This window comes from Rhinatrema bivittatum, chromosome 5 (genome assembly GCF_901001135.1).
Source record: "Rhinatrema bivittatum chromosome 5, aRhiBiv1.1, whole genome shotgun sequence".
NCBI classification, from domain to species: Eukaryota; Metazoa; Chordata; class Amphibia; order Gymnophiona; family Rhinatrematidae; genus Rhinatrema; species Rhinatrema bivittatum.
Window position 1 is genome coordinate 7,959,167 of NC_042619.1, and position 23,961 is coordinate 7,983,127.

General features: G+C 43.5%; 1 protein-coding gene across 6 annotated transcripts in view; it reads right to left on the reverse strand.

The window, feature by feature from the left end:
* Window positions 1–23,961, reverse strand: part of STIM1 (stromal interaction molecule 1) — a 327,443-nt gene that overhangs the window by 154,110 nt on the left and 149,372 nt on the right. For all 6 annotated transcript variants that reach the window (XM_029601953.1, XM_029601952.1, XM_029601954.1 and 3 more), the window contains exon 4: window positions 21,576–21,690. In XM_029601953.1, coding sequence (XP_029457813.1) covers window positions 21,576–21,690 — 115 coding nt within the window. The remainder of the gene's footprint in view (window positions 1–21,575; window positions 21,691–23,961) is intronic.

Here is a 23,961-nt window from a genome sequence, read left to right on the forward strand (position 1 = left end):
GGGATTCAAAGGAAGAAAAAGAGTGTGATTGAGGTGGGAGAAGGGCTTCAAATCTGCAGGAGAGTGAGAGCAGTAGTCCAACACCACCACCACCACGGCCTAACAGGCGAGGTGTTTGGGAGAAACACTCTCTCCATGACAGAGAGCAGCAACTGAAGCCAGGTCTCCGGTAAAGTAAGGAAATGAAGAGAACAAGAGGTAAAAAGGTCATAAATAAAGGCAAGCTTCTTGGAGAATAAATAAATTCTACCATAATCTCTGAAATTACAACGAAAGAGTTTATTTATTTTCTCTTGTTTTACAAACTAACTGCAAACTAATAGAGGAACAGGCATTTCTTCAATATGAATATCCTCCCCTGATGCTAATCACACAAAGGAATTTGGGTCTCACATCTGGACCATTTTCATAAATCCATAGACAAACTAATAATTAACATACCTAGCCAGACTTGCAGCGATTCTCCTCAAATTGCTACCTCAAGCACTTGCACCAGTGAATTAATCAATGTACAACATAGGTCACTGCCCTGCCCAGGGACTTTTCTCCCTCTTTTACCCCTTTGATCCTCTCCCATGGGAAATGTTAACATTTTGTCATGGTCAGGCAGCTTGAAGTCAGGAAGCACCCCCACAGAAGCAGTACAGGGCTGCAGAACTGGTCTTCTGCCTCTCCTCCCCCACAACTTGAGCCCTTGGGTTCTGTGAGCCAGTAGGGCTCGTCTTCTGTGGAACATCATGGTACAAATGGAGCAGAGTACAGGCATAGGTTGGACGAGGCACGGCAGGCTGGAAGCTGAGGACAGGTACAGGCTGAAGACTGGACACAGATGTTGGCTAAGAGCTGGACACTGGTGCTGGCTGGGACTAGTTGCAGAGTACAGGCTGGGGCTGGATACAAGATACAGACTGAGGCTAGATTCAGGGTATAGACTAGACCAGGGACAAAGGCAAGGACTGGGAAATAGACAAGGAATAGACAGGTTGGTTCAAGACAGAACAAGGATTGGACTAGACAGAACAGGCAACAGGCAACAGAAAACTGGGAAGCCCAACAGGGCACAAGGCTGACTAGTATAACCTAGCAGGCCCAGAGGCCACAGAGCAAAGCAAGGAGGCCTAAGAGACCACAAGGCAAAGTAGGAGGCCCAGAGGCCCCAAGGCAAAGTAAGGCAAAAGGCCTGGAGCCACAGAGCTAGACAAGGCCTGGGTAGGCCGCAAGGTAAGAAAGAATAGCAAGATAGAGGTGGCCAATCATAGAGTCGAGGAGACTCAATGAAGAGGCACTGAGCCATTCAGCAGACTGGGTTAAGTAAGGCTGAAGCTTGGGCATAGCAGGATCAGTGAGAGGGTTAATGAGTAAGGCTCATTGAAGACCCCTGGTGAAGGGAAGACTGCGCAGCAGGCTAATCTTGGCAAGGTAGTGAGCAAAGCTCACTGGAGGTCTCTGCTGGTGGGGAGGCGTCATAGCAGGTAAAACCAGGGCACAGTGAGGCTGCACAACAGGCAAAACCAGACACATTCCTTGTCCCTGGTGTTTCTCCCCCCTTCTCTGATCTTGCTTCTTGGACTGTAGTGACAGTTCCCAGTGATCTAATGGCCCAGCTTCTTTCTATGGTCTACAGAGCCCAAAGATTTACTGTAGGACCTGGGTTTTTTTATGCTCTGAATAAACTGTAGACAAGCAGGAACTCCCTTTCTTAGTCTGCTTGTAATGAGTGAGTCCTTAGCAAGAACAAAATATCAAACAGTCAGCTAAGCCTCATAAAACTCAGGAACCAGGCAAGAAAACTTTCAACTATTCAAACAATGTTAGACAAAGTAAGAAGCTCATTCTGAGATGTTCCAGCTTGTTAAAACTTTCACACTTTGCTCAGGCACTTCAGTGTAGGGATTTATGTAACTAGAAGTGCAGCAGGATGAGAGATCAGGAGCATGAAAAGCACTCCTGGGTCTCTGACACCTTTAAAAGATATACCTATGGAAACCAAACAAAGAGTAAGGCAGTTCTAGAGAAGAATGCATAAATATTTGTCCAGCAATGCACCTATTCCAGTTTTCTGCTGCCTAGTTCCCTGGTAATGGCACAGAGATACATTCACTCTGACTCTCTGCTGCCCACGTCCATGGCATTGCCTCAGAAATACATCCACCCCAACTCTCTGCTGCCCAGTTCCTTGGTATTGCTCTTGGCCACCCAACAACCTGGTAATGCCTCAGATTCCCACCCACCCCAGTTTAGTCATCCAGTCATTAGAAATGTAGATAGCTAGGTAGCTGATGGGCATAAGGATCACTTGGTAATTTGCCTGCTTGGTGCAAAGGTGACAGCCCTCACATGTCATCTAGATAGGATTTTAGAGACTGTTGGGGAGGAACCAGGTGCCAATGATACAGAACGGTGCAAGAGGAAGGTTCTGGAAGCCAAATTTAGGCTTTTAGGTAGGAGACTGAAATCTCAGAAATGGTCCCCGTTTCACGTGCAGGACCCCAGATGCAGGCTGAACTCCAGAGTCTCAGTGCGTGGATGAGACAATGGGCAGGGAACAGGGTTTTAGATTTGTTAGCAACTTAGGAACATTCTGGGATGGGCTTACCTTAAGCAGGGTAGAACCAGACTGCTGCTAACATTTAAAAGTAGATAGAGTATCTTTTAAAATTAGAACATTGGGAAAAACATATAGTTGCTCAAAAGTGCATGGTTTGGGAGATCACGTGATGTGGTGAGCCAGGAAGGCGGGTTATCCTCGGCTCCCAGGGCCTGCTCCTTTTATCCCGATTAATCCTTGCAGAAATAGGGCATTGGATTCCAGCACAGCCAGCATCTGATCAGGCTTATGTCTATAATCCCTTGTATGCAGAGATCTCCTCCAGTAATGGCCACCAAGGGAGGTAAGAAAGATAAAGAGAAGCCCCGAGGAGTCAAAGCCAAGATGGCGGCCGGGAGTGATAGTACAGGAACTACCCCTATTACTACAGCTAGTATCACTGACATCAAAAAAGTAGTGAGGGAGGCACTGGATGAAAAATTAGCGGGGATAGCCAGTCAACTTACCAAAGTTGGGGCAGCGATAAATGAGATAAACCCCCGCTTAGACAATGCGGAACGAAGAATCTCCCTGTTAGAGGACAATGCAACTGTCAGCGCAATCAAAATGGCCGCCCAGGATAAAAAGCTGTCTGATTTACAAATAAAATTAGATGAATTGGAGAACTGGGTACGTCGATCTAACCTCCGCTTCTTAGGTTTCCCGGAATCAGTGGACGAGAGAAATCTGGGCTCGATACTGGAGACCTGGCTTCCATCAGCATTAGACCTCCCTGAATTGCAGGGAAAACTGGTGGTAGAATGCGCTCACTGGCTGGGCATCAAGCGGGACGCGATGAACAGACAGACTCGTCATCACGAAAATACTAAACTATGCCCACAAAAACGAAATATGGCGAGCATACAGGGAGAAAATATATATATATATATATATATATATCAGACGTGATGTACAATTCCCAAATTATCCGCATTTTTCAGGATTATTCAACGGCTGTCTCTGAGCTCCGTAGGGGGATCCGGCCTATATGCACAACTCTACATAAGCTACAATAAAATTCTCCCTGCAGTATCCTGCCAAGTTAAGAATATGGCATGAGGAGAAAGTACACATGTGTGAGCCTTCCTAGAAACGTTAAATAAATGAACAGGCTGGCATTACTAAGCATTCACTGTAGTGGGCATGGAGTTGACTTTATTCATGGTTTGATAAGTTTGGGACATTGCACATTTGATTTACTTGTACTTTATTTAGAATCGGCTACCCAAAGCCCATACCATATCTTAAGGATTCTCAAAAGGGGGGAAAGAGAGAAATCTCTGTCTGCGCAGGAGCTTTGGTTTTAACTCGAAACTGGCGGCTCGGGTGGTCCCCTGATCATAAGGCGTGGATGAACAGGGAGACAGTTATGAAACAACTTAAAATGACAGACTTATGCCGAAACACCCTGGCAAGACCCCCATAGGACTACCTGAGAATAGCAGACACCAGGGAAGTGATGTCGGGGGACCCCTAGTGCTGTTATAGCCAACCTTGAATGTGACGCGCTTCCCTGTGGCCGCCATGATGGAGGCCTATTTAAATGGCGACCCAGCTCCTCGAGATGCAGTGTGTAGGCGGTATCCCCGCTATGTACGGTCTGGAAACCCTGAGACTTCAAAACATTCTTTGCAGAAGGGACATGGATCCGGATGGGCCAAATCTTCGCCTACAGCTTAACCACCTCCACTCGGTGTTACAGCGCAAGGGGCTGTTCTAGGAATCAGCATATGTTGTGCCACCAGTTTCCATGGTTATGCTCGGTACAAAAGACAATAGGCAACTGCAGACTTTCATAAATATCATAATTCTTTAGCACAACATGTCTTGGCTGTACCAGGTATGCAGTAAGGCTGGGAGCTCAAAGCACAGTGGAGCTGGGAAATACCTATTTACTTATACATTCTCGTTTCTGCAAGGCATGGAAGATTTGAAACCCACCGTCAGAAAAAAAGACAGTCTCTCTATTTTAAAAATAGGGAGACTGTCACATAACATAACAAAAATACGCGGGGAATGCACCGATGGAGTTCTCAAAAGAAAACTCGGAAAGAGAGCACGTTGGTGACAGAGTAGATGTGTGATTGCTTGTGTCACTACAGCCACCTCCAAACGTGATGCGCCTCTTTGCAATGACTATGGAGGAGGCTTGATCAAACGGTGTAATAGCCTTCTGATACCACAAGAGGAGCAGGATACCTGGGCACATGGATCTTGATCTCATTCCTCAGTAATGAGGAATGTTTTTTGGACTGGAGATGAGAGGATAAGCGGGACGTATAGAGGGGGGGTTAGGTTTAGGGGACGGGGGGGGGGGGGGGGAGAACCCATTGGTTGTCCCTGCTTGTATGTTTCCAACTTCCCTTTTGTAGCTAAACTCATGGAAAGAGTGGTGAACCTCCAACTCACGGATCACTTTGAAAAAAAACAACCTCCTATTCACTTCCCAATTCGGCTTTCGTAAATTTTTCAATACCGAAACCCTACTTATCTCACTCACTGACACCCTCCTCAAAGGATTAGACAAGGGCCAATCTTTCATCCTGGCTCTACTTGACATCTCATCAGCATTCGACACCATCAACCACAACAGCTTACTAGATAGACTCTCAGAAATCGGCATCTCGGGAACAGCCCTGAGCTGGTTTGAATCCTACCTCCACAACCGCATCTACAATGTCAGAATCAGCAACAAAGAATCTAACTCCATTAACCTTACTCGAGGAGTCCCCAAAGGCTCCTCCCTCTCACCCACACTATTCAATATCTATCTCCCCCTTTGCAAAATCCTCGCTGACCTATGCCTTACTCATATCTATGCAGACGATGTCCAAATAGTCATCCCTGTTACAGAATCTCTTCCCAAATCCCTCAAGATCTGGGATAACTGCCTCTCCTCAATTAACCACCTCCTCACCAACCTCAACCTGGCCCTCAACACATCCAAAACAGAACTCCTCTTCATCATACCAGACCACCACAACTGTCCCCAACCCGTATCACCTGTAACTAAAGTCCAACATGTAAGAGACTTAGGAGTCACTTTAGACAATCATCTAAACCTAAAAAAATTCATTAATTCCACCATGAAAGAATGTTTTCACAAACTCCACATACTAAAAAAATTAAGACCACTTCTTCATCCCTATGACTTCCGCGTGGTCCTCCAGGCCTCACTTTTCACCAAAATTGACAACTGCAACACCCTCCTCCTAGGCCTCCCCGCTACCTCGATCAAGCCGCTCCAAATGCTCCAAAACGTGGCGGCCAGAATCCTCACCAATTCCTGCAGAAGAGACCACATAAACCCCATACTCAGGGATCTCCACTGGCTCCCAATACACTCTAGAATCCTTCACAGACTCTTACAATTATTCACAAAACCCTGCATTCTCAAAACATCCAATGCCTGGATAACGTCCTACACTATCACACTTCGAACAGACCCACGAGAACTGCTTATAAAGGAACCCTCTCTACATTCCTCCCCCAAAACTCACCCATCACATAGCCACGAAAGAACGGGCCCTGTCCATCGCCGGACCAACCATATGGAATTCTATGCCCTCACACTATGCACCAAGAACACTGTATACAAACCATTAAACAAAACCTAAAAACTTGGTTTTTCACACAAGCCTTCACTTAACCCCACCACCTCCAATTCTCAGTACCTCCCACAGCCTCCTATTCTTCCTCCACCTCCTTTCTACCCCTTAACTATCTAACCTCATTTCGAATTCATTCAAGTAATTGCCCTATGAACTTTATTTTGTACATATTGTAAATTTGTCATATATCATCATATATGACAAATATATGATGATATATCATATATATCATCATATATGAAAGCCTTTCCAGATACCAACTGAACTTACTTTCAACTCAAGCAACTCAACTCCGTCAGAGTAATCAACAACCTTGGACAACTCCTTAATGTTATTTTTCTTTTTCTAATTTGGCAGGTTTTATTACCTTGGTTACTTCTTTTTTAGCTCATTGTTAATTTATCTTTCACCTTCTCTACAATCCAAGTTGCATTATGTCCCTGTTTTATTGTAACTGCTATTTTCCTATTCTATCACATGTTAATGTTAAGTGTTTTTAAGTATTTATCCTTTTGTCACACCCTGTTTATTGTAAACCGGCATGATGCGACTCCCATCGCGAATGCCGGTATATAAGAAATTCAAATAAATAAATAAATAAATCATATAACGTTAAACAATTTGTTAATACTCTTTGTTGTAACCTCTTCTGGTACCTGACTCTGCTACTCTAGCCCTTTCTCCCCAGTTTAGCTTCCTTATGTTATATGTAATTTCTAATTTCCAAAGTTAATGATTACCCCTTTTTAATGTAAACCGATGTGATATTCCCATGAATGTCGGTATAGAAAAGTTTTAAATAAATAAATAAACCAGTCACAGATTTCTGTATTTGCACCAGATTCACAAAGTTTTTTACATTCATTGTACAGCATCTTATTTTCATACCAACTTCGGGCACAGTGAGAGGAAAAGCTTGGCTGGGGGCTTCCCTGCTCGTATATTGCATGTCATCCACAACATTAATCCCTACATATCGCAGATACGAATAAATTAGTCTCTTGGAACATAAATGGATTTAGGGTCCCCTATAAAAAAGAAAAAAGTGCTCTCACCTTAAACATCTGCATACGGATATCGCTTGTCTGCAAGAAACCCATCTCTCTGCTATAGAAAGTCAGAAGCTTCAAAGGGAGTGGGTGGGCTCCTGCCATTTCGCTGCAGCCTCCCAGAGAAAAGACATTTATGAACTTGAAAGTTTGTGGTTTTACTGATCAGCAAAACCACGAACTTTCAAGTTCATAAATGTCTGGCTGACCGAGAGGGCAGATACATAATACTGATTGGGGATTAGCTCGGTACATCAATCACCATATGTAATGTATATGCCCCCCAACACTTATTCACACTTTTTCTTCAGACATATTGTTAATACTCTCATCACTCATATGCAAGGTACTCTTCTGCTAGCGGGCGATTTCAACTGTACGCACGATCCCACTGTGGATAAACAACCGGCTCTACCCACAAATAATCGCATACCAAATTCCAAACAAAAAACTGGAATAGCATTTTTAAGCCAACAACTTCAATTAATATATGGTGAACCCTACTCCCGGGAGAGATTATACTCATATTTCCAGATACCATCTTTCACTGTCCCGAATTGACTACATTCTAATCTCCACAAGTTTTTTCTTCCAAGCCGACAATGCGGCCATAGAACCTCAAGTAATTTCTGATCACTCACCGGTCTCAATAACCCTCAATATGAGATTTGACATCACGGCGCCACGCATATGGCGGTTCCCAACACATCTAAAAGCTGATATTAAGTTCCAAGAATTTTTAAAAGATAAATGGAAGAATTTTCTCATAAACAATCAACAGCACAGCTCTGAACCCCGGCTTTTTTGGGAGACAGGGAAAGCAGTCCTGAGAGGAGAAATAATAGCATATGTCCACCATCAAAACAAAACACTGAATAAAGATATTCTTTGCCTAGAATCTTTACTACAGCACGCTAAACATGAGTTACACCAAAACCCCTCTCACACCAAAAGAATATTATATTATAGCCTTTTAGGACAATTAAACACATTTCTTAACTTCCGAGCACAATTTGCTCTCAGTAGGGGGGAGCAACTGCTTTTTCGGTTTGGAAATAAACCCGGGAAACTTACGGCGAACCTAGTACGATCCACTAAACAGAAAACGGGCACTGGGGCCTACACTACGAACAAGAAAGATATTAGGGAAGTTTTTAGATGCTTCTATGAGACCTTATATAAAGCAGATCTGGATGAAGCCCCGGAAGCAGAAGCTTCCTTCTTTTAGAACCTGCAGGTGCCCAGGATTACCAATGCCCAAGCCGAATTTCTCAATCGCCCCATCCAAACTGTTGAAGTACTTCAAGCAATCGGGGAAATCTCTGGGTCTAGATGGCTTCTCATACGATTTCTATAAAATCCTCAGTGCTCATATTTCTGAGCCACTGACTAAATTTTTTACGGATGGACTCACTCAAAAGGTGTTCCCTCCCACCTTTAATTTAGCCCATATCACAGTTCTCCCCAAACTGGGCAAAGACCAGTTACTACCAGCCTCTTATAGACCAATTTCATTGCTTAATTGCGACTTAAAATTATTAGCTAAAGTGTTGGCAGATCGACTGAACCTAATACTACCCTCCCTGATCTCTCCCATTCAAGTTGGATTTGTTAAGGGTCAAAAAGCTAATGCAAATATTGTTAAGTTACTTACGGCATTCACAATATGTCAAACTCAAAAAATCAAGGCCTTAGTCATAGGCTTTGACTCGAAAAAAGCCTTTGACCGGGTGTCTTGGGCCTACATGTTCTCGATTCTACTTCGATTTGGGTTTCGGGATGCATTTCTGCAATATATTCTTCTACTCTATAATAAACCGATTTCTCAGATAATGACTAACAGGATTTTATCAGGAGATGTCTACATTCAATGTGGGGTGAGAGAGGGCTGCCCTTTATCGCCCCTACTTTATATACTTTCTATAGATCCCTTGCTTTGCAAGCTGGAAGCTTCGGTGGACATAAAAAGGATTTGGGGGTCCTGATCATATCTTCAAGGTAGCGGCATTTGCCGATGATGTGCTAGTTTTTATTACAGACCCATACAGGTCACTGCCAGCAGTGCTACAGCTTCAGGATCTTTTCAGACAATTTGCTGGCCTCAAAATAAACCAAGATAAATCTGAGGCCATAGATGTCTCGGGAAACGTGCATCAGAATTGGCCTGAACTGTTTCCGTTGAGATGGGTATCGAGTGAACTCAAATACTTAATTCCATTACATATACATGATATTTATAAAGCCAACATACAACCATTGCTCCAGCATACCAGCTCCACCTTAATTAGGTGGCAAACTTTACTCCTTTCATTAATAGGCCGCATCCAACTATTTACGATGATACTTCTACCCAAATGGTTATATATATTACAGATGTTACCCATTTGGATCATCAAAAAGGACCACAAACTCTTCCTTCAGGCTTTAAAACAATATCTCTGGCAAGGAAAAGGGCCAGATTATCACTGGACATACTAATGAGACCCACAGAGGAGGGGGGATTGGGGCGTCCCAATTTACAATTGTACAATCTAGCGTGCTGCTTATGCTACGTGAGAGACTGGATATTTTCACTCTTGAACTACATCCCCCTATTATAGTCTTTTAGAATGATATGTTGTACACTCACTTAACCCTCTGCTTCAACTCGATAGTCAACTACTTCCACCACATCTCAAACTGCACTTGGTGTTGGGGACTTGTAGGCGGGTGTGGATGCACCTATGTACCTTATGCAACCATCTATACAGACTCTCCCCGATGATCACCACTCAAATGTTTGTTCCAGGTTCAGAATCATATACATTCCGAAGATTGCAGCACAGAGGATTAATAAATGTCTACCAGTTATTCAACTCAGTCTCCGATACCTTCCTAACGTTCACAGAGCTTAAACAACAATTTCAAGTTGAAGGCACAGATTTCTTTGCTTACATACAACTACAACACTTTACCAAGAGCAACATACAACAACTGATTGATAATTCCTCTCCACAACTAATTCGAGAAATTCTGCAGGGGGAGCAAACACGATGCCCCACCATATCAGCATTGGTAAAGGCTTTACTAAAAAGAACAGCCTCACAGGTACTTCAAGGAATTTATGCGAAATGGCAGGGCTGGCCCCTCTTTACTATTTCATTTACCAATTTTAAAAATAACTGTCAATTTGGGGGATATCTCTGATAATATGCTGATGCGAGAATCCTAGTACAAGTTTCTGTGGCAGATGTATATTGCCCCTCTCTGGGCCTATCAGATGAGGATTACTGCATCCAGGCTGTGTCAGAAATGCATATTATCGGAGGGTACTTACTTCCACTGTTTTTGGGAATGTCCAATAATCTCACAATTTTGGGGGAAAATTAAATCATAATGTGAATGTTTGCTCCAAGTTCCCCTGCCTTTCCATCCTAATTTATGGCTATTTGGTGCCACAACTTTGATGGGTATCACCTTTGATTCTGCTAACCAGACATTTCTTGGGAAAGCAAGATTAGTTGGGCGAAGAGTAATCCTGTCAAAATGGGTAGATGAAAAAGGACCCGAATATGAACATTGGTTCCAAAAAATGATACAACTATGCTCGTTTGAGAATGTAATAGCTCAGAGCGCCTCCCTAAAGAAATTTGCGGCTAATAAACAGACTTGGGCCGCTTTCCTAACATATCTGTCCCCTACGACGACCTCAACGAACGAGCACGATCGAGGGAGAGTTACTTATTAAGATACCACCACAGTGTGAGAAAGGGAGGAAGAGGACTGACATGTAACAGAATCCCATACTAATCCCTGGAAGGGTGATCTATAGCCTCAACGTATCGAATAGAACTATCCAATCAGTAGGGTAGATATTCTGGACGGGGTTATGTCCATCCACCCAACAAGTAATCATAATAATAAACAAATACACACAGAGTTTCGCAATTGGTCATCACTGCATTTTAGACCGACAACAATGCCATATCTTATCTTATTTTAATGTCCACTATTGAGTGCCAGAGGTATCCTTATACTCACTCACCCTATTATCATCATTATCACTACTATTATTGTCACCACCAACTTTATTACCAACACCTTTATCATCATAATCACCTTCATCAGCACATTCATTATCCTCAAGTTTAATAACAGCACAAACATCATTGGACATTACTGATTATCTACCAATAATTGTACCCTATAGATTATATGGAATCATACAAGAGGGAAAAGAAGACAGGAATAGAAGACTCAAAGACATTCCTGTGAGAGATGAGGGGAAGATAGATAAGCTGATTTATCCATCAAGAAAACTTTCACTGAAGTTACTATATAAATGTTCTTATTGTGATTTAGTTTTTCCATATATCTCGTATACTGTACATCGTATGGATAATTCTAATCCGAGTCCTACACAGAGGACTCCAGCTTCTATGGAAGTATTACCTATTAGTAATAGCCACCAGAGCGTGAATGGACCTATGTTACCAGTTTTCTAATTGTTATACAAATAGATCTAATTTGTTATACAAATAGATCTAATTGTTATACAAATAGATCTAATTTGTATAACTTCATTTTGAACAAAATACTTGGTGTTAAGCTGTGTTGGCCTACCCTTGAAGGGCAGGAAATGTCTCTGTATGGTCATAAAAACCAATGAACATTTAAAAAAAAAAAAAGTGCATGGTTTGGAGGGAGGTATCTCCTAAAGATACCATCAAAATAGGAAAGTAAGAATATTCTAATAGAAAGCTTTGTGTTAAGTGCGAAAATACAGAGCAGACAAATTACCTGCATCAACTGCTAATAAGCAAATTGTCAACAGTAATAAAAAGCACATGTTTAAATATCTGTTTGCAAGTACCAGAAGTCTAAGAGGATTAGAATGCATGGCACTAAATGCCTCTCTGGGAGGCCAGCACCATTTCGTTTTATGGCAAAATTTTGAAAATGGTGCCAGCTGAGAGTCAGCTTTTTTTTTGGGCTACAGCACTGATGGGACATGAGTGAATGGGGATTGCTTCTGCCCTATGAAGAAGATCCGTGTTAGATGGGGCAGGCCACAGTGCCAATCCATGGAAACCTTGGGGTCCCCACTGCTGAAAAATGATATCAACAGTAGCATTTAGCTTTAAAAGGGGAGACAGCGATAAATTGAGGAAATCATAATAAAACTAAAGGAGCAGTCAAGAGTTAAAAGCCCAGATAAAATATATGCCAAGCATTACAAAAGGCTGAAGGAAGAGCAAATGACTGCCAGTATGGTTAATTGGTGACATGAAAGAGGCTATTACAGAAAAAAAAGACATCTTTCAAAAAATGGAAGGCAGATCCAAATAAGCAGAATAGTAAAGAGGATAAGCACTGGCAAGTTAGATGTGAAACATCAGTAAGGCAGGCAAGAAAGAATATAACAAGAAACTTGCCATCACTCAAAAATTAATAATAAAATCTCTTTCAAATATGTGACAGACAAGAAGCATGTGAGGGAAGTAAACTTATGGTAATGTTATGTAATCTTAAGCTAAGGTATTATTTTCTTATGTCTGGGTGGTAACCATTTGTGTTCACTGTTTATACAGATTGGTGTTGTATTGTCTAGAATTCTATTATGTAGTATTAAGATTTCAATTTTAATCCTTTATGTGATTTTATTGTTCACTGCTTTATTATGAAAAAGGTGGTGCTCAGGTTGCATAGGACCATTGCATTCAAACTAAATGAGTTCTTTGCTTGTCTTTCCTGAGAAGGCATGCTGGGGAGATACAGTACCCTCACTGGTATTAATCTTTGAAGGTGATGATTCAAAAGACCTGAAACAAATAACTGTGAAACTGCAAAATGAGCTTTTATACCGCCTAAATGGAAATCTTTTCTGAGCAGTGTACAACTTACATAGACAGAAAACAAACAAGAAAATCATATCAAACTTTACAAACATATAAGAAGCAATTTGTAATCTGTCATTGTGTGAACGTCATTGCAAAGTGTGGGCCCTGCCACCGAAGGCTCGATGACGAGTGGCTTGAATCACACAACTTTATGAAAAAATACTTCAAGAAGGCATTTGTCCATGGAACGCGATGCTCAAGACGGCGTATGCTTCACTACATGCTCAGTTAAATAAGGATTTGCTTCTTGCAAAGCTTTAAAATTAATACAACCATTTTAAAATGAATGCCTGGGCTAAAGACAACCAATGCAATTTCTGTAACACCAGCATAATAGTTAGTTAAAGGCTAATAACAATCTTAAATGTTGCTAGAACGGAGACCATGTAGACAAGTAAGCTCCCTTTTTCTTCTCAGCTGCTTGCTCTAGCAGTGGAAGGGGATTCCGTTAACTCTTAGGGATTCATTCAGGGTCTTGGGTCTCATAATTGATTCTACTTTATCTTTCAAGGCACAGTTGGTGACTGTAGTTAAATCGTGCTTCTTTAAACTTCGACCGATACATTCCATAAAACATTTATTGCCAGTGGAGGAGTTCAGTTTTGTAGTACAGACATTTATTTTCACGACTGGCTACTGTAATTCGCTATATATCGGTTTACCAAAATACATGTTCTACATTCCTTGCAATTGTAACAAAATTTTAGGAGCAAAGAATGACTGACACAATCAAAGACTGACCCTTACCCCGCTGCAACAGCAGATAATCAGGCTCAGATAACGTTTGTGAAAATTCTCAGACAAAATCTAGCAGCTGTAAACATTTTGCCAAAACTTAGCCAGTGTTGGCAGATTTAAAATAGGCCTGTAATCAGTAGACAATTACCTTTTTTTCTTGATTGGAGAAATTAACACTCTTTTGAAAAGAGAAGGACAGATGCCATCAATTAAAACCACATTCACAATTTTTGGGATGAATCTCCAGAAATTGGTCCTGTAAAGTATTCAAGACCCAAGAAGGACAAGGACCTGAATTACAGTGTGAAGATTTTAATTTACTCAGAATTTCCACCCAGCAAATAATGGTATTTTCTGCAGCCTCTGTCATGGGGTTTATTGATGCATCATGTTTGGAACTCATGGCACCTACGGTCTTATTAGTGCAATAAAGAACAAACAGTTCACAACCGATCGCTGTACTGGAAGAATTGGCTTTGGGCTGCAACAAGTCATTAACTATCCTAAAAAGTTCTTGTGGACGATTAAGGGAGGGTTGTAAACATGAAACACAGAATGCTCTTTTGCTAGAATCAAAAGCAGTTCTGTAAACAAGAGGCACACAAATGTAAAATTGCAGACCTGTTACTAGGAATCCATAACTACCATTAAAAATCAGTCCCTGGGCCTGAAGAATTGGGGTGTGGCAATGTTTTAAAAAGTGCTCCAAGGGTGATCTGGAAAATGATAGACAAGTGAGCCTGACATCAGTGCGATTGTGCCAGGACACCTTCACATGGGGAAGTCTTCTCTTACTGAGCTGTTATCATTTCGTGAAGGCTGGGCAGAGCTGGGAGCGGGGCTGCCAGAGTGAAACAAAGGCGAGGCCTGGCAACAAGTGCGACTCTGCTCGCCTTCCCGAGCTGCGCATTGAGCCTTCAAAAGTTCAGCTTTTGGAAAGGGGCTTAAATAGAAAAAAAAACACAAACAAACACCTGCAAGAGAAAAACCTAACCAGAGGCCTGTCCAACACCCGATTTCCCAGTGAAAACGAATCGGCAGGGGGGCAAGAGGGTGTTAATTCAGCAGTGCCAAATCCTCAGGAGGGAGCAAGGAGTTAAAAAAAAAAATGTATACAATTCTTGGCTAAAGCATGAAGAAAGCATGGAGCCTGCCAAAAAACGATATGATGAGCCAGCGGAGCAGCCACGTATGAGCAGTAGCAGGAAGCCATTCGGTGTCACAGGCAGTCTTCAGAGAATCCTCAATAAACAAGCTACATTGGGTCACATTTTAAAGAGACGCTCTGCCGCTAAAATATAACTATTTGCCATGAAAACTTTCGGTTACTAACCATAAACTCGTTATTTATTCCTTACAGCCCAACAAGACATGAAACAGGCCCCAGGGTAGAGCGGGGCAGTCACCCTACCAAGAAAAGTGAAATAGCCCACAAGGCAGATACCCTGTGGAGGAATGGAAGAGCTCATGGTACAGTGGGGGCAGCCTCCTTATGGAGAAGAGGAAGAGCCCCATGCGAGGGCAGGGGCAGCCTCTGCAAGCTGCACTGCCCTATTATTCAGGGCTAGGGATGGGCCACTCCTTTCTCTGCTGTCTACCACATGACTTTCTATATATAGGGCAGTAAGGACGAGCTGTGTTTGAGGGGTTTATCCTCCACCATGATGGACAGGATTGGTGCAATCGAGTAACTGCTGAACAAACCAAGCCCTGCCCTCATCTCTGGGATACGCAGACACAGTGATTTACCACGCTCATTTTGTACTCGTCTCATAAACCTCTTGTAAATGTGTTATATGTGGGCAGGGTGGCTGGTATTCCAAATACAGTAGCTGCCTGCAAATTAAAACACAGCTTCAGGCACTGAGTAATCTCCTGCACACTGGACTCCAGCTCTGTGTGCTGCCAAGGAGAGAAGGCTCCTTAACTCAGCACGATGCTCTGTAACCCTGGAATCAGTGTCTGCGCTTTGGCAGGGAGAGGAGCTCTGCACCTCAGTACGATGCTCTGTAACCACAAACTCCAGTCCCGAGTCCTGGCAGGGAGAGGGGCTCTGCACCTCAGCACGATGCTCTGTAACCCCAGACTCCAGCCCCGAGTCCTGGCAGGGAGAGGGGCTCTGCACCTCAGCACGATGCTCTGTAACCACAAACTCCAGCCCCGAGTCCTGGCAGGGAGAGGGGCTCTGCACCTCAGCACGATGCTCTGTAACCACAAACTCCAGTCCCGAGTCCTGGCAGGGAGAGGGGCTCTGCACCTCAGCACGATGCTCTGTAACCCCAGACTCCAGCCCTGAGTCCTGGCAGGGAGAGGGGCTCTGCACCTCAGCACGATGCTCTGTAACCACAAACTCCAGCCCCGAGTCCTGGCAGGGAGAGGGGCTCAGCACCTCAGCACGATGCTCTGTAACCCCAGACTCCAGTCCCGAGTCCTGGCAGGGAGAGGGGCTCTGCACCTCAGCACGATGCTCTGTAACCACAAACTCCAGCCCTGAGTCCTGGCAGGAAGAGGGGCTCTGCACCTCAGCACGATGCTCTGTAACCACAAACTCCAGTCCTGAGTCCTGGCAGGGAGAGGGACTCTGCACCTCAGCACGATGCTCTGTAACCACAAACTCCAGCCCCGAGTCCTGGCAGGGAGAGGGGCTCTGCACCTCAGCACGATGCTCTGTAACCACAAACTCCAGCCCTGAGTCCTGGCAGGGAGAGGGGCTCTGCACCTCAGCACGATGCTCTGTAACCACAAACTCCAGTCCCGAGTCCTGGCAGGGAGAGGGTCTCTGCACCTCAGCACGATGCTCTGTAACCACAAACTCCAGCCCTGAGTCCTGGCAGGGAGAGGGGCTCTGCACCTCAGCATGATGCTCTGTAACCACAAACTCTAGTCCCGAGTCCTGACAGGGAGAGGGGCTCAGCACCTCAGCTCTTTAAGCAGTGTATGCCTCAGGTTTGAAACTGCAGTCATTCCAACTCCTAAACAGACTATGGAGTAAATATTCAGAATGTTTTTCTGGCTAAATTCAGGGCTTAGTTTGGTGAACCATGAGTTTTAAATTTCCTGCTGTTCTGAATGGCTATGATTTATCCAGCTAATTGTTTAGCCAGATAAAAGTTAGCAAAATAAGTTGAAGGCATTCTGAAGGCAGATTTAAGTTAGCCAGATAACTTATCCAGCTAAATATGGCTGTGCCAGAGAGCAGTCCTAAAGTTAGCCGGATACATCTATCCAGCTAACTAGGACATTATTTGGCTATATTCAGTGAAGCAGCTAATTGGAAGAGCTCTGCTGAATATTTAGCACAATTTATCCAGTCTAGTTTAACGAGAAAAACTGTCTTCTCACTGCAAAGCTGAGAATTGATCTTGATGTTTCTTAAGCTTCTCTCTGTTTAGGGGAGTGCCTTCACCTGGCTGCACTCTTAGACTGGCCCTAGACGACTTGCAGCAAGCCACTGAAGAGACCCTGGCCTCGATTCAGATATCTATTAGAACAGGTTTCTCCCACCTTGTTACAGATAACTACACACAGCTTTGCCAATACATTTCACTCCTGCGCTGCAGCACCCCTTGGTAATCCAGTAGTGAGAAGCCCACAGAAAGTTCAACCTATGCACCTTGATCCTGACCTCTATGACCCCCCCCCCCCCCCCCCCCCCGCTGTTCCAGTACTGAGACCATTCACACAGAAGAGTGCAGCTTAATCCCACTCCTTTATTCTTGCCATGAACTACAGCACCAATTGGTCTCTCCAGAGAAAACACTTGGTACAGTTAAAAGGCTCCCAGGATCATCAGCCAGCAGAAATGTTATTCAAATACTCAAAGCGAGCAAAGAAGAAAGCAAAGACTCTAAAGTTGATATTATCATCCATCTGGGAACCAACGATCTTGCTAGAAACAGCATTCAGGCAGTAGAGAGAGATTTCCAGTCTCTAGTGAAGCAGCTTAGTCACATGGCGACAACCATTGCCTTTTCAGAAGTGTTACCTGTTCATGGAAAGGGGAAGGAGAGGCTAAGTCATATTAATAACTTCAATGTAGGGCTCAAATCCTGGTGTAAGGAAAAAGTTTTGGATATATTGGGGGCTGGGGCCGTGTATGGAACAGTAAAAAGCTCTTTGTCAAAGATGGCTTACATCTCTCTGTGGCAGGAAAAGGATCCTAAGAGATAAATTCAAATCCTATGTCATAAGGCATTTAAACTAGATGCCGGGGGTGGCAGAAGGAAATTAGAATGTCACTCCCCAAAAACAAATGCAAGGGAAAAGGGTGAAGTGGATAACAAAACTCAGCTAAATAAGTCACAAAAGGAGTCCAAGAAAAGCAGTAACCTGAACGAGAAAAGCTGGAAAGCTATGAGCACAAATGCTCATAGTTTGGGCAATAAAATCCCAGATCTGCAAGCCCTAATGGTGAAGGCAGACTTAGACGTTGTTGCTGTCACGGAGACGTGGTTCACCGAATCTCATGACTGGGATATGGCAATACCAGGCTATAACTTGTTAAGGAAAGACAGAGAGGATAGGAAAGGGGGAGGAGTGGCTCTTTATGTCAGAAACAATATCCAAGCATCTGAGCTGCAAGGAAGATGGGGCAAAAAAGAAGCACTATGGGCCATCCTAAAAAAAGATGATGGGGCATCCATTTATATTGGAGTGGTTTACAGGCCTCCAAATCAAATGGAAGAACTTGACAGAGATCTGGTTGAAGACATCCAAAGATGGGAAAGAAGGGAGAAGTGGTGATCATTGGAGTCTAATCTGCTGGATGTAGACTGGAGAATCCCATCTGCAGAATCTAACAATAGTAGAGAAACAGTGGATGCCCTGCAAGGGGCTCTGTTCAAACAAATGGTAATGGAACCTATGAGGGAGGGAGCTATACTCAACTTAGTGCTCACTAATAGAGATAATGTCTCTAATGTCCTGGTGGGTGCCCACCTCAGCACCAGTGATCAAACGGTATGGTTTCATATCACAAATAGGATATGGAGAAGTCGCACGAAGACCCGAGTTTTGCAGTTCAAAAAGATGGACTTTGTTGAAATTGGGAAGTACCTGGAGGGAGAACTAGAAGACAGAGAAAATGAGAGAGGTGGAACAACAGTGGGCCAAACTAAAAGGAGCAATTACATAGACAACTAATCTATATGATAGAAAAGTAAAGAAAAGCAAGAGAAATATGAACCTATCTGTTCTCAAAGGAGGTGGCTGACAAAATAAAAGCTAAAAGAACAGTGTTTAAGAAATATAAAGGATCCCAAAGGAAAGAGCACAAGGAAGAATATCTGGTGGAACTGAGGGAGACGAAGAAAGTAATCAAGAAAGCAAAAAGTCAAGCGGAAGAAAGGATTGCCAAGGAGGTAAAGAGAGGTGACAAAACATTTTTCAGATACATCAGAGAAAGGAGAAAAGTCCAAAGTGGTATAGTGAAATTGAAAGATGAAAAGGATCAATGGGTGGAGAGAGACGAAGAAATGGCAGAAATATTAAATGGATTACTTCAGCTCGGTGTTCACTAAAGAGGACCCTAGACATCTTTACTCCCCCTCCATCCTACTCCCCTCCAGTTTCTTAACATCGCTAGTTAAGAAACTGGAGGGGAGTGGAGTAGATGTAACTCCATTTACAGTAGAGAATATATGGGAAGAGCTAGGAAAACTAAAAGTGGACAAAGCAATGGGGCCGGATGAGGTTCATCCCAGGATACTGAGGGAGCTCAGAGATGTGCTGGCGGGTCCGCTGTGTGACTTCAACAGATCCCTAGAAACGGGAGTGGTGCCGAGTGATTGGAGAAGAGCGGTGGTGATCCCGCTTCACAAGAGTGGGAGCAGAGAGGAGGCTGAAACTACAGGCCGGTTAGCCTCACCTCGGTGGTGGGAAAAGTAATGGAGTCGCTGCTGAAAGAAAGAATAGTGAACTATTTATTATTTTATTTTTATTTAAAATCTTTTCTATACCGTCGTTAAGCTAGATGCCATCACAACGGTTCACAGTAAGGCACATAAATTAATGTTAAATGTATTAAATTACATCAACAAAACAGGTGCCATCAAGATACGGTAACATAGTTTCATAATAAATACTAATTGGTGGGTGTGATAAATCATGTCCATTCATATCCAAATCAGCAATAAATGAATTAATGGTTATATCTTATCCTTTTGGTGTTGAAACGAAAATAAAAAATAATACACACATATTGAGTTAGGTGATGTGTGAGAGTGTCTACTGACCACATCCTACACTTCCCTGGATTCTACTCTCCATTCTCTTTGCGATACGCTTGCTTAAATAGCCATGTTTTTAAACTTTTTCTGAATGTTTTGATGACTCTTTGCAATCTGATTTCTAACGGCCCTTTCCCTTGGTTAGTCTTGCTGTTTTGACTGAAGGAATAGTTAGCAGTGCTTTGTTTGCTGATCTCAGGTTTCTGTGAGGGACGTGTACGCGAAGGGCTGTGTTCAACTAATCTATCTACAGTCAGAAGAATTGTTGGACCAGAGGCAGCATGGATTAACCAGGGGAAGGTCCTGCCAGACAAATCTGATTAACGTTTTTGATTGGGTGACTAGGGAATTGGATCAAGGAAGAGCGTTCGATGTCATCTACTTGGATTTCAGCAAAGCTTTTGATACAGTCCCACATAGGAGGCTTGTGAATAAAATGAGAAGCTTAGAATTGAGTGCCGAGGTGGTGGCCTGGATTGCAAACTGGTTGACGGACAGAAGACAATGTGTGATGGTAAATGGATCTTACTCTGAAGAAAGAGCAGTGTTAAACGGAGTGCCGCAAGGATCGGTGTTGGGACCGGTCCTGTTCAATTTGAAACTCCAGGGAGAAAGACTCAGAACCAATGTCAGGACGTATTTCTTCACGGAGAGGGTGGTGGATACCTGGAATGCCCTTCCGGAGGAAGTGATGAAGATTAAAACTATGAAGGATTTCAAAGTGGCATGGAATAAACACTGTGGATCCATAAAGGCTAGAGGATGGGAATGAAGAGAAGAGCCATGGGGGTGGCTTGCTGGAATGAAGGCTACTACCTGGTGATTATTACTCTTACTCAATAAGCCTTCACACGGTTAATGCAACTCCAACATTGCCCTCTGCTTCAACGGCAAGGAGAAATGTGGAAAAGAGGATTTGCATTCAGACAACAACCAACAGGACTGAAATACACAGTCTAGGTAAACAAATAAGCATGGGGGTAGCTTGCTTATTGCAGTGGTTACTACCCTAAACCAATCACTTTGAATGCAAATACAGCGTTGCTCTCTGCTTCAACGGCAGGGGGAAATGCCTTGTTGGCATTGATCTGTGCAGTCTGGGTAAACAAGCATCGGGGTAACTTGCTTGATGCGGCGGTTACTACCCTTAACCATTAAGCCTTAGGCTCATCTTTGATGCAAGTCCAACATTACTCTCTGCATCAATGGCAGGCGGTGGCATGAAATTTGAATCAAACTGTTACCAACAAGGGCCCTGAACTTGGTGGTTGATGAAACAGATAAGTATGGAAAAATAAGTGTGGGAGCTTGCCAGGCAGACTGGATGGGCCGATTGTTCTTTTTCTGCCGTCATTTCTATATGTCTCTCTATATATATTAACTCCATGAAGAAGCAGACGGCAATATATTTACCCTAACTCAAGCCTGCAAATGAATGGACATAACGTCTCTGTATTATCAATAAGAAAGAAATGGGCATTTACCTTCAGAGTTCTTCCATGCCTTCCAGAGGTCCTCCACACTGATCAACTTGTCTTCTCCATGGAAGGTACTGTGCTTTACTGTCGGATCATGATAATTCAAGTCTTCACGCAAGAACTAGGGGAACAGCAGAAGACAGAGGATTATACACATAGGTACCCAATACCAAGTGGAAAGCTACAGACTTGTTAGTTTAACATCAGTTGTGGGTAAAGCAATGGAAGCAGCAATGAAAGATAATAAAGTGCAACACCTTGGAGACAATGGGTTACAAGATCGATACACAAGAGATTTTACCTAACAATCAAGTTAGCTTTCTTTGATGATGTGATCAGGGGAGTGTGGTCTACCTGGATTTCAGTACTACCTTTGACACTTTTCCATAAAGAAGACTGGTGAACAAATTTGAAACAAAAACTGTAAGCGGAGTGAGAAGTTGGTTCAGCAAAGGAACTCAAGAGTGGTGGTGGTCGTAAATAGGAGTTCCCTCTGATGAAGGGAAAATGACCAGCAAATTAAGAACATAAGAACATGCCATATTGGGTCAGACCAAGGGTCCATCAAGCCAGCATCCCTGTCTCCAAAAGTGGCCAATCCAGGCCATAAGAACCTGGCAAGTTCCCAAAAACTAAGTCTATCCCATGTTACTGCTGCTAGCAACCCCTGTTAGGCTACTCCACCTGGGGGATGGTCCTTCCCAGAACCTAACACCTCGGAGTACAATTCCAATTGAAAAGTCTGTCTCTGTCCTCTTTTTTTTGTTTTTAACTCTAGACTGCAGGTTTTACACCTCTACCATCTGCTGGAGACAGAGATGTACTGAGGGACTGCATGTGGCACTCTTGGTTAAGTAGCAGTGTCAGTTAAGCTTTTCTTCTCTGTCCCCATCTGCTAGCAGGGAAGCAAAACCCAAGAGTTTGGACTGATCTGGAGTATGAACAGGAACTGTTATTGTCTCACAGTGGCTTTTCAGCTTCCTCGTCACAGTGGAGCTTCACTGCGGCAGGTCCTATTCCTTCACTTCTGAAAACGTTTTCTAGATCCTTTATTAATGAGGGCCCAGCTACAGCAGACAAAAACTATCTGCTTATGATAGAAGGTAGCGTAGAGGAGCCCTGCGGCTCCCACCTCACATGTGCTCATCTGACTCCTTAAAATCTGCTTTACTTTACAAGATGATGCAGCTACTGCCAAGGAAGCATGGAATCCAAGAAGTGTTCCATGTTTGGCACCTTGTCAGCTCTGTTTTCACACATGCAGGCATACAGGTCCAAGCAGACACAGAGATTCATACAAATATATACAAGTGCATGCACACTTCCATGCAGACAGAGAGCTGAGAATCTCTAAGCTCCACTGGGAGTTAAAGTCAGCCCATGCCTGGTCTCCAGATTTTGCAGACAGCAGAATTCATCCTGAAGATGAGCCCAGGCTGCACAGCCCCCACTTCTCCTGTCACATTAACCCCCCCTTATCTTTACTATACAGCTTCTAGATATCAACAGAGATGTAATGATATCATTCCTTTTCCCTCAAATCCAGTTTGCAGAAGTTTGAGATTCAGACCAGGATTTTAAATTGAGCCAATTTTTTTTTAGGTTAATAAAGCATGCAAATAATTTCCCAGAGCTGGTATTATTTTTACATGATTGCTAATCAGAAACTGTAAGGGAAAAATGAGGTCAGTGATTCAGTGTGAGAAAAGGAATCCAGTCTGACCTTTGTGCATGCTCTTCCTCCCCTCCCTCTTCCCAAGGCTGCCACCGTGGCATTCATTGAGTTCTCTGCAGTTGCAGATTTAGTCTCCATAGCAGAAATCCTGCTAACTGGTGTGACAGTAACATGTCTGGGCTCTATTCTCAGCTCTGCCCAGGATGACTAGGAGTTCATCAGACAGCTCCCACAGGGAGTGGCTCAGACTGGAGAAAGAGCAGTACTGGAAACAACAATCCCAGTCCTAAAAAGAGATGCAATACTTGGCCTATGTACAAGAGGGAAAACGCAGCTGCCCAGACATGATGAACCCCTGCTGAGAACTTTAGATGGGAGCTAAGAGGCTGTGCATCATGCTGCTTTCCTGATGAGAGCCAGATGGGAAGGAGTAAGGAGAGTACACATGCTCCAGTTCTATAAACTGTCACTCCATATCCAGGGAAACTCCCCCATAACAGGTGCATAAGAGTACTAAGACGTTTCCCCTTACAACTCATTATACAAAAAAAGAATATTCAAATTCTGGTTCCACCTCAGTAATAGCAACAGAAACCCCCTCCACTACTTCTGGCTATGTGGCACCCACTGGGACTGCAATGCCCTTTGTATAGGACACATGTGCCTTTGCCCAGGAGACTAGGTCTATTGTGGCTGCCAGCGAGTCCAATCCCCCTT